The sequence below is a fragment of the Atta cephalotes genome, assembly GCF_000143395.1.
Source record: "Atta cephalotes unplaced genomic scaffold scaffold00022, whole genome shotgun sequence".
In the NCBI taxonomy this organism is placed as follows: Eukaryota; Metazoa; Arthropoda; class Insecta; order Hymenoptera; family Formicidae; genus Atta; species Atta cephalotes.
The window spans coordinates 2,105,996-2,118,166 of NW_012130086.1; the positions used below are offsets into that span (position 1 = coordinate 2,105,996).

The following is a 12,171-nucleotide window of genomic DNA, read 5'->3' on the forward strand; positions in this document are numbered from 1 at the left end:
CATTGACTTTATCATCTTATTGTAAAAATGAGTCTATTAAATACAATTTCAGATGTAGAGCGTCATGGCAATCAATATAAAATTTACAAAATTTGACAATACACCATGGGGCTTTCGACTAGCTGGTGGCAGCGATTTTCCGCAGCCACTTACTGTTATCAGAGTGAGTTTATATTTTTCTTATCTAATTAATTAGTTATTAATGTTAATGTGAACGTTAAAATCACAAAATTATAATTTAAGTAACATTAATTATTTTTATATTCTGAACATGAAATACGTAAATACAGGATGTTCTTATTTCAATTGTAATAATTTAATTATTTTATTTTATTTAAAATATCATTGTTTTGATTATTGTCTCAGTAATTAAATCTTAAAGGTTAAAAGAAAAATAGGATAAAATTAAGATTGAGAAAATAATTTACAGGTTACGGAGGGTAGCCTGGGCGAATGTATGGGTTTAAAAGTCGGAGATGTCGTAGTAAGATTGAACGATCAATCGATTATCAACTTGACTCACGGACAAGCGCATGAAGCACTAGTACACGCTGGCAATAATTTCGTTTTAGGTGTACAAAGGTAAGTCTCTCGCAAGGATCATCAATTATGTGCGAGCATAAGAAAGATTAATCATAATCATCTTTAATACAATCTTTTTTCTTTCAAATAACATAGGAAAATCAGGCAAATAAGAGTGCAGTGCGATACTTAAAGTGCGTTCAGGGAGATGCTATTTGTATCATTTTATCCTTGTTTTATGTCTAATAAACGAAGATAGAATAACAGAAGTAGCGCTAATAGCTCTCCGAACGCATCATTAGTGAACAAACATTAATTAAATGTATAGATAAATTGTATTTAACTTGCTTTACATCCAATTCGAACGATGATCAATAGTTGAAGTCATCAGCGAGATAACAAAGAAAAAGAGGGTTTTCACAGGAGGGAAACTCTATATTATTTCTTATATTATTTCAATTTCAAAAGTAATTCGAACTTTTTGTTTTCTATTTAAAACTCTGAGCATAATTGTAAATGTGTGTGTTTATATAGGAGGTAACTCAGAAAAGCTGGAAAAATTGAAATGTTCTTAACTTCTTAAATTACATTATTTAAAATCTTAATTAATAAATTCCTTCAAATATTTTCATTTGTTTTATCCATTAGAGATTACTAGATAAAAAAATCATTTTATATTGCTATTAAAAAATGCACCTTAATTAGATTCATGCATATACATAATGTTTACATTGGATAATGACAAAACAGGAAATGAAGATAAATTGCGCCGTTTGCACCGCGGCCAAGACGAATAAGCGGGTACATAAGTGCAACAACTAAGTCGAATGCAACTCGCATAAATTAAGCTTTTATCCCATACGGCCTCTCCCGGGAGAAATCGCTCTTAACCAATATTAGTTCTTGAGGTTATTGATAGTTAAATTACGCCACGTGTCGAAACAGCGACAAAATATTTTCGATAATACACAATTTATTACCGAGTCCCGATTTATTTTTTCTTGTTACTGCAAGAAACTTTTAATATCTAATAAAGCATATTATATATACATATATACATATAAATAAAATAAACAAATACAAAATAAAATATATATGAGGAAGATAAATAAAAGATAAATAAAAAATAAGATAAATAATATATTATCAATCCTTAAATATCCTTATATATTTTTGGCTGATGGTATTAATGCAGTAGAATAATATAGAGACATTCAAAAGTATGGAAGAACTGCCGAAGCTAGCGAATTCTTTCAATCGTCTTACATTGTTACCAAAATCGGATTTAATTTCGAAGCATGATAACGGCCAAGCCGTGATCAAATTTAATGAGTCTCCCGATCTCATGCCTAATGATGAAGAAGAACGGGCGGTACGCGTCATTCATCGCCGACATACTCTCGATAATAACTTCGGCGACGCTGCAAGAATATCCCGGCGTATGAGCTACGTGTGTAGCAATGTATTGCGAAATCTATAAATAGGTGACCCAGAATGAGAGATCTGTTTATCATTGGTCGGCGATTTTATTACTGGATCCCTGGTCGCGGCCCGTCTTTTGCCATTTGTCGCATTCGCGGGATCCATCACTCGCGCGCAGGATAGAACGTGAGAGCGAGAGATCGACACTGGAATCCGCGTAAGCGGTGTATTCAGCGTATAATTGCATCCGCGCGCATAATACCAGTCGATCTCATTGCGAGAGAAAGTCTATTTTCTTGATCGCTGTGTTTGTTGCTTGCGCAGAGAGGAGGAGGCACGAAAGGCCGCCGAAGCGATATCGGAAGAGACCATCATCCCATATAAGATCGCCGTGAGTATATTCGTGAGATGAAAGGTAAACAGCATCCCTGTTGCACTCTTAACTGATGATGAAGGTTATGCGATGTCCCCATCTTCTTCCCGAGGCACATCCGGCTCTTGCCTATGTATTTTCTCACGTTCTCTCGTGAAAATTTTTTACACGAGTTCCTATATGAAAAGAAAAATTAATTCTGTCTAAATGATTTTAAAAATGATGTGAGAAGAAAATAAGTATTCACACATCACCAGATAAGAGTGAAAAGAACCTGTTACACTGGAAAAGAGATGAATTTCTGGTTAAAAATGGAAATCAAAATAGTTCAGCATCTGTTATCATTCTAATCAAGATAACTAAAATTTTGATTAATATGATTAGAATTTTCTGGTTTGTTTCAACCATAATTTTTCTGTTATTGTATGGTTATATATATATATATATTTTTTTTTCCTTTTAACAAATGTTTAAAATTCATATAATAGCAGATATATTTTCATAGAATTTAAAAAAAATTTTATATCATGTCACAAAACATTTTTTTATTACGATTCCTAGAATGTCTAATTATAATAAATTAAGTATACTTCTTTGAACGTTACACTTGTAACAGCATGATTCCTACTTGTTTCCTATCTACGAAAAAATATTGCGATATTTATCATCGAAAGTTAAACCTTGCCTTTCAACGGGGAAAATCTGTGATCTCAAATCTGCTTGACATTTAAAGAGAGATATGGTGTACCAGAGAAAGTGGCGACGAGATGATGACGTCGAGTTTGCTTATTAGCTTACAGACTTACCGCCGGTTTTCCCAGAACAGATCTTAAAGGAGGAGACAGTGATCGAGCGATACGAAGAAGAGAATATCGTCGAGCCGTTATCCGCTGAGGACGAAATCAGAAAAGAGGAGGAGAAGCTCGTAGAAGAGAAACCGGTAGATGTCAACAGCGAAATCGTGACCAACAAAAATCTTACGGATGACGAGATCGCTCAGCTGATCCTCGAGGAAGAGGAGCTCTTGTCCGATAAAGGATTATTAGGGTATATTTCCGTGATTATCGAATCGATTAATGATGAAATTGCGATTAAGGATTCATCCGCTTGCTATACTTTTCATTTAAAGAATACAAGCAAAAGATTTTTTTTCTAAAAATTAATTAAAAATAGTTTAAATATTAAAGAATCTTCAACATTCAGAAAATATTAATATATATATTTATATTAATTACTTATTGGGAAAAATATTTTGAGTAAACCAACAAAATATACTAACAAGAATGATATTTTAATGAAACAGAACAAAATTTCTTCATTAAAATGTCTTTCTTTTTGGTATATTTTGTTAGTAATCTGAATTTTTCTCTCAGTGTTAAAAATCGAAAACTTTGTTTATTTTTATTTGTAAAATTTTCAACTCACAGTAATAATTGAAATTCTATTTCAAGAATATATAGAACATCCCTCTTGTATATTTTCTTCAAATTTTATACTTTTTAGAAGTGTTAAATAAAATACAATTTTTTAAGTAATAATAATGATAACTTTTATCTTTTCCTTTAAATAAAATACGATTTTTTAAGTAATAATAATGATAACTTTTATCTTTTCCTTTGACGCGATAGAGTAAACTTCAAGAAATTAAGACCGCGAGCCTCGATCCTGAAAGATTCAAAAGTTCTGGAGGAGCTGCAGAATATCGCGATAGCTGAGCCCGAGCGAGTGCAAGAGTTGAAGCGCACTTCCACTTTCCTGCAAAAGCCGCAACGACCAATACCGAAGGTGAAGAACGAGGCGAAAGTGGAAGAAGACGAGGGAGAAACTTACAAGGTTGTGATTAAGAAACAGGACAAGAAGACAGTAATCGCACGTCTCGTGGAAAAGGGTTTATTGCCGCCAGGATCAGAGACAACCATCATCAAGACACCGGAACCACCGGAACCGTTCGAGGTAAAGATGCATGAAACGGAAAATAAACTCGAAGAAAATCATCCCCTTGCCGTTTCAAATTCCTCGTGTTCAACCTGTTCTTCCAATAACAATTCACTGTTGTCCCCATGTCTTTCGGAATCTGATTCAAATGAATTTCTCACTTCTGAAGATCAAGCGCATCGCGAGACACATAAATGCAAATCAAAACAATGCTATGTCAAGCCGAGTCATTCTCGAAGATACAGTACTACTAGATATGATGAAATCGGAACGAGATCGCTATTCAAAGGTCGCTACTTGGAGAACCTCCTTCGCGGTTACACTCGTTCATGCATTCTTCGCGATCGACAAGTCGATGAATTCGCGAAGACTAACCCGAGAAATATATATTTGAAGAAATATGATGGTCTAAAAAATATTGGCCTCGATGGCTTTTTATTAAGCGAAACCAAAAGAAGAACAAGTAGATGCGCACGAGCACATTATGTAGAAAGGATTTTGCTTCAAAACATCAGCGCTGTTGTTACACACTTTCGTCCAAAACCAAAAACGACCCGCGTCTTCGCCTCTAGAATGAAGGGAAGATATCTGGCGACATATTTGAGACGCAAAAGTCTCTGGCTAATGTCCTTGATTATGACATTGTTCCAGTTTTTGTTACAGAGACCAAGCGTCTCCGAGTCATCGAATTTGTCGAAGATTCATGAACGACGTTTGAGTTTCAAGGGTCGCTATCTTGAACATGTTCTTCAGAAGAATGTCGTTCCTGTCCTTGAATGTGTAAATGAAACGTGCTTCATCGATGATCAATTAAAAATGATTGAAAAAGAAAAAGAGGAACTAAAATCTATCAGGATGAAAGGATATTACATGAAAAAATGTCTTTATCGACAGAATCTGCGTTTGAAATTCGCTTTAATGAATCTTCTTGATTACGTGAAGAGCAGTCTTGGTAATCTCTTCGCTATCACTAAATCATCAAGAATGAAAAGTACAATGAAAGGTCGATATGTCGAGCGATTGATTCATAGAAATCTCGAAATACTTGAATTATTCGTGGAATACATTCGTTCAAGAATCTCCCAATGGTTCGAGGATGGTTTGTCGTGCACATCACGAAATGAATTTCCTGTTGCTACCGTCGGTACTTCCAATGACATTGTTTCAATTCTAAATGAACAGGAAACTAATAAAGATGTTTCCGATTTAAAGATCTCCGAATGGCACGAGGACGGTCCAGTCTGTCCATTGCAAAAAGAATCATCCCTTATCATTAACACTTCCAACAATCCAGATCCGGTCGAAGAAGAAACTATTGAAAATGATCGCCAAATTCCCGAATGCAATAGCGATCCAGTCTTATTCGAAGAAGCCAATGAATGTATCGACTTGACTAAACGTACAGACGTGGTCCCAGAAGACACTGTTTCAAAATTTTTGCAATCAGCTGAGAATTACGTTTCCACCGAGGTCTTCCATTGTGGTAGCAGACGATTCTCAAAATCCCGGAAATCTATCGATACCTCCAAGGAAAATGATAAGGCATTGTCGAAATTTTTACAGTCGGCCGAGGATTACGTTTCCGCTGAGGTCTTCCATCGTGGTAGCAGACGTCTTTCAAGACCGCGTAAATCTGTCGACATCATCTCCAAAGAAGATGATGAGACGTTGTCGAAATTCCTACAGTCGGCTGAGGATTACGTTTTTGCCGAGGTCTTTCATCGTGGTAGCAGACGACTCTCAAAATCCCGGAAATCTATCGATACCTCCAAGGAAAATGATAAGGCATTGTCGAAATTTCTACAATCGGCCGAGGATTACGTTTCTGCTGAGGTCTTTCACCGTAGTAGCAGACGACTTTCAAGACCGCGTAAATCTGTCGATATCATCTCCAAAGAAGACGATAAGATGTTGTCGAAATTTTTACAGTCGGCTGAGGATTACGTTTTCGCCGAAGTCTTCCATCGTGGTAGCAGACGACTCTCGAGATCACAAAAACGAGAAGAGCAAGGAAAAGAAAATGTTCTATCAAGTGTCCTTCGCTCGACCAGCGATTATGTCTCCAGCGAGATGTTCCATCGCGGAAGTAGGAGATTATCAAGATTTAGAAGGGAATCTGTTTCCCTTGCAGCTCCTACTCTATGGAACGGTTTGAAGAATATGCACCTCAATCTGCCTTGGTTTTCATTCAGAATCACCAAGAAAAGTACAAAACATATCGAAAATTGTGAGGAGAAAATTGATTCCGAAATCGACAATCGAAGATTATCATTCGTACCAACAATTCTCTATCGGGATATCACGAATCGCATCGGCATCGATTTCACAAAATTTGTGGTTTACGCCTTCGTACCTTGTACTTCAATTATCCTTCTGTATATGTATAAGTAGTATTATCATCTAATAATCATTTAATGATGTTTGTATCTTATTTTGATGCAATCAATATAATTAAACTGTAAACATAATTATAATCGATACAGAAACTCAATTTGATTTTACTTAAAAATTTAATATCGCGTCAATTCATTTTAGTTTGATTTAATTAATCGTAATTTAGCTTAATACAAATATATCCCATAATTGTATATTTAAATTTAAATAGATATTATTTGTCCTAATTTCATAAATATTTATAGATTAACATAAAACACACATTGGTACCCGTATATGTATATAAAAATGTCTCGTAAATAATATGCCCTCAAATTTTAATGTAACCATATGTTTTGTTTTTGTCACTAGAAAAGTATTAAAGTGAATCCATAGTAGAATAATCGGAATGCAAAGAATGTAACCGATTCAATACTACTTCTCAATTGTGTGAAATATGTTAAGTAATTAAATTATTGAAACTGATAATTCATACTTAATTTTTTTATATCTATTGATATACATATACATATCAACCGTTTTTCTTACACAATAAAAATATGAACCGCAACAAAAAAGAAGATTACAATTTTACATTCTATTATACATATATGAGCTTTAATTATTGTATTACAGCTTATTTATTTTTTATTCTAATTATTTATAATTCTAATTATTTATTATTGATTTATTAACATTTATTTTTTATTGTCTATTCTTATAACATATAATATAATTAAATCATGCATTACATAAGTTCCGGTTCAGTGCAATATACTTTCAAAACGTTCAATTTGATTTGACTTGAAAAGGTAAGTACATATTCAATATTACATTTTTCTAACACTTTTTTTTAAATAAAAATTACAATATTTATAAATTACATAAAAAGATGGTCATAATTCTTAAACATCGTATAACTTTTTTAATGAAAAGATTAATTGCATAGTTTTTCATTTTTTACAATAATATCAAAAAATATAGTTTAATATTTTATTTTTAAAATAATTTTTTAAAATAATTATATTTTAATATACAAATAATATTTTTCAAAGAAAAATAAGATTATTAATTTATTCATTTCCGATAAACCTTCAAAGATATCTTTTTCTCTATTTTTTACAAATTAAAAACTATTATATAGCATAATTTGCTGCATAAAATAGTTTTTGATGTATATCTCACTTTCGTTTTATCAAAAACAATTATTCTTTGTTGCATAAATCAAAATATATCAGCTAATATAACTTATGAAAAAATTTTATGAAAAATTAAGACTTACTGTTCTAAAGATTTAAATAATATCTTAACAGATATGTTAAAAAGATCGAAAAATTAAAAATCTTACAAAAGTAAGTCATTCGGAGATGAAATCCTTTCATATAATAATATAAAATCCTTTAATATAATAATAAACACACTTTTATCCAGTATATTCTCTATAATTTAAATTTTTCTCACAATTTAGATAACAACTTCAGCGACACAAGAGTTCGTATGCAGGACAGAGCAAGAGGGAAAATCTGATTCACGTCCTGCATCAAAGGCAGAAGAAACAGAAGAAAAGAAAAGCGACGAAGTCGACGAAGTCGAAGCAAAAGAAAGACTAGAGTTCAAGGAGGAGGATCGTCCCGAATCTTGTAAGGCAAGATTAACGCAGGACGAACAAACAGTAGCCGAGGAAGATTCGAGCGTCTCCACATCAGATCCGGTAGCAGTAAAAACCAATAACAAAGAAAAGATCAAGCAACTGGTATCCACGGAGATCAGCCTCGAGCAACAATTGGAGAACGTGCAACGACAATTGCTGGCTTTGAAGCAGCTACCAAGTGAAATCGAAAATCACCTGAAGATCGTGTCTGAGCAATTGCATATGATCATGGAACTTAGTGGCGTACAACGATCCTTTGGCAACGGAAACGGTAGCTGCCGCGGGTTGTCAGGTGACCGAGATTCGTAATCGTGTTCAAAATAACCAGAGCAGACCTTGACGATTATTCTCTAGGCATAGTTTCGTTGCCATCTATTCTGAATGGATGCCAATTCTCGCGTCAATAATAAATTAAAAAATGAGATTGCATTTTATTAAAATTAAATATTTTTTCAAACAAAAACATTGTTTCGATATCTTACACTTTTTAAAAAAAATTAACTTATTCATATTTAGATCAATTCAAGTGTATATGAAAATAAAGCCTAGATTAAATAGAGAATATTTTAAATTGTTTAAATTTGTAATTTTAGATTCGTTTCATTCAGAAGAGAATACCATGCCACGGCAAAAGGACGAGGAAGAGTTGAAGCAGCAGGAGGAGGATACTGACGAAGAGGACGAGGAATTTACGGAGACTTATGATTACATCGAAGAGATTGCATGTTTGGAGCGAAGGACGTCATCGAGGTCAACGCCGCAAGTGATCGAGCCCAGTGATGACGAGGGGGAAATGGAGGAAGAGGAAGCAGAGACGAAAGAACTGGACGGTATGATTTCCGTGAAGAGCACGGACGAGGAAGGAAGTAGAGTGAAGAAATTTATCGTCTCTTATGAAACTAAAGTTCTAAAATCGCCCAGTCCAGCACCATCGCACGGTAACTATCAATGTTATTTATACTCGTGCATGAATTCTCTATTGGTCTCAAATTTTGCAAAAACACTATAATTAAACAGTGAAGTGTAACTTTATATAAGTGCGTAAAATTTTGTGATATTAAAATATTATTTTTCGCATTATGTTTGAGTTAGATATAAAACAATGTTGTAAAATACAACAATGCTACATTATAGGAAGTTTCGAACCAGATCCTAAACTGTCACCAAAAGACCAAGTTATACAGGAACTCCAGGTACCCGATGAATAGAATGATCTGTGTCTTAGGATGAAATGATTCCTCTTTATATTATTCGTGCTAAAAAATTATAAACTCGTTAAATATTGATGAAAGTTCACCCTGTTTTAAAATCCTTAATGAATTAATTGCGAATTAAATGCACGATGAATCAAAATAGGTATTTTTACGGCTAAGTAATCCTATTTTGTGAATTTATCGTTCCTGCATCATCTCTTTGTCATAAATCGATTTCTATTGATATTAAAATAGTTTATATGTGTCGTGAATTTCGTAATTTTGTTTTCTTTTACGCGATTGATGCATGGTGAACATTCAAATTCGAGCAAAATCATTAACTTGTTATATTTTTAATTTTCAGCAAAGGGTGCACAAGAAAGGCAAAAAGCATTCGCAAGAACTGTGGCCGCAGGCTAAGCAACTCGAACTTACGCAAGGTCGCCGATGGAGATGTCCGAATGATTTCTTCAACGATGAGATGATAGCGGAAGTGTTGACCTGCCAGGCAGAAGTTATTCGTGGTAAAGCAATGGGGTAAGTATATTTTACTCAAAATAATTTCAAAACGTACTATCAAAATTGTACTACAGGATGGAAAGAAATCTGAAGAAAGATGTTGCGACTGTTCTAAAAGGTATTAAATTAATCGATTATACAGAGTGAACTTCAAGAAGTATGAGAAGACGAATTTACCAAATTATGATTACCTGATGAATTCGAGTGTTTATAAGATGATTCATAAAATGGAGCGAGAACCGAAAAGGGGTATTCCCGTCAGACCCGCTAAAGTCAATGCGGCGGAAGATATAATCGAAAGAGTTGTAAGCCTCTCTTTGTAATTTTTCACGGCTGTCGATATAAATCGCTTAGGCAGAATGGAGGTGATGATAATTAATTGTAAAACCGTGACAATCAAAATATATTTCTTAAGCGATTTTAAATGTGTTTACGGAAACATTTTAATGAAATTGTAGTAGTATTATAGGTAGTAGTATATATATATATAGGTAGTAGTATTGCCAATTAATCATTGTCATCCCTATATAATTATGTTATTTGATCCTATAAAAATTACATTTTTTATCTTATTTTAAATTAATTAGAATTAAATAGATGATGTAATCTGTCTGTGAGTAAACAACTTCAAGTATTTAGTCCGTAATAACTCAATCAAATTGCAAGATTAAGTAGATAATTTAAGTCAATATTAACTAACCAAGGGAAAAGGAAAATTTTATTTTTTAATATATTTTCAGAAATCACCGGCGTTGAGTGTTATAGACAACAGGAGCGCTCGAAGCGTCAGCCACTAATGCAACAGCGATTATAAATGATCAGAATGTAATATGATAGTACGCGTGAGAAATTTATGTATTTGAAGGATGTGTTAAATCTACGTATCTTAAAAGTTCAAGAAAACCACTAGAAATGTAATTATCTGGCATGTTAATCGCGTCTGAAGAATGTTATCGCACTATCATCAATACAATGTGGTTGTAATAATTCTAAGCGTGTGCGTATAAGTATACGTTTGTATTCAAACCGCCTTGAGAAAGATTTTCTCCGCAATAAAGAAATCTACAGGCATTTCTGGATAAATTTACATTCAGATCAATTAATTCAGCAAACATTTATTTCTGCTGATCTGTTTGGATCTATTTGATCTAAAATGTATTAATTTATTTTCTTACTAATAATTTACTTAAACATTTTTTCTCTAATATTTGATGACTTTGTCTGTTAATGTAAAATCCTTTTTTTCAAACATTTTTTATGTCTTATTTTTTAAAACTTTTTAATCACATCAATTTAAATGATATAATCAATAAATTTGTAAATCAAGTAAATTTGAATGAATCAGCAGGATTAAATACATAAAATGTTTAAAGTCTAAGAAACATTTAATTAATTTGCGCAACTGTGGCTATGTCTTGAGACAGTACATTTGTCTATAATTGCAAAATCAAGAAATCTCATATCCTATTAGAATAAAATCAAGCATTATGCTCCTCAAAATGTATGGCATTAATTACTTTTTTACCAATAATACATGTTTCTATATTCATATCATACAGATCACTTAATAATCAGGTGTGATGAGATACGTAGCAGGTGCGTAGTTGTGCCTGGTAATTAATTGATTTTCACGGAAAGTGATTTAGAAAGTGAAGTACGTGAAAGTGGTTCTGTATTGATTTGTGTTTGCATCCATTCGCTAATAAGAAGACTTATACTAAATTATTAGTATAAGCTGAAGGATCCGTTTGTCTAATCGCATGTTTGTTATACGCGAGAACTGATAACATCACCTGTCACCATTAATTTTCATTGGTTTCTCGAAGCGGTTGGATACATGCTGTGTACCGTTGTTTCCCATTGTATACGCGGAACCAGCATTTCACTCAATGCGGATTAACTGCGGCGATTGCTGGATCTCACGGACTACGTGATAATTGAAATCGACCTAAAAAAACAAATTTCCAAGTAAACGACCGCGATTGTCCGCTCTCTCAGAAATCCGCGGATGAGTCGCAGAGCATACTTTCTCCTTTCCGGGGTTTCCGAGGTCCCTGTTATCCGCGTCTCGCGTATGCGTACGATGGGCTGAGTCACGTCTGCCTTCCTGGCCGATGAACTTCTTTTTACTTTTCTCCTTCTCTTTCTCTCTCTTTTACTTCCCCCCTTCTCTCTCTCTCTCT

General features: G+C 33.7%; 1 protein-coding gene across 1 annotated transcript; it reads left to right on the forward strand.

The window, feature by feature from the left end:
- The first annotated feature begins 64 nt into the window (after positions 1 to 64).
- LOC105619702 (glutamic acid-rich protein-like) lies at positions 65 to 10,311 on the forward strand. Its single transcript, XM_012201221.1, has 10 exons — positions 65 to 163; positions 431 to 582; positions 2,269 to 2,335; positions 3,111 to 3,364; positions 3,946 to 4,270; positions 8,094 to 8,568; positions 8,870 to 9,214; positions 9,411 to 9,469; positions 9,834 to 10,006; positions 10,131 to 10,311. The coding sequence occupies exons 1-10, from the start codon at positions 65 to 67 to the stop codon at positions 10,309 to 10,311; spliced, it is 2,130 nt and encodes a 709-aa protein (XP_012056611.1).
- The last annotated feature ends 1,860 nt before the right edge of the window (positions 10,312 to 12,171 follow it).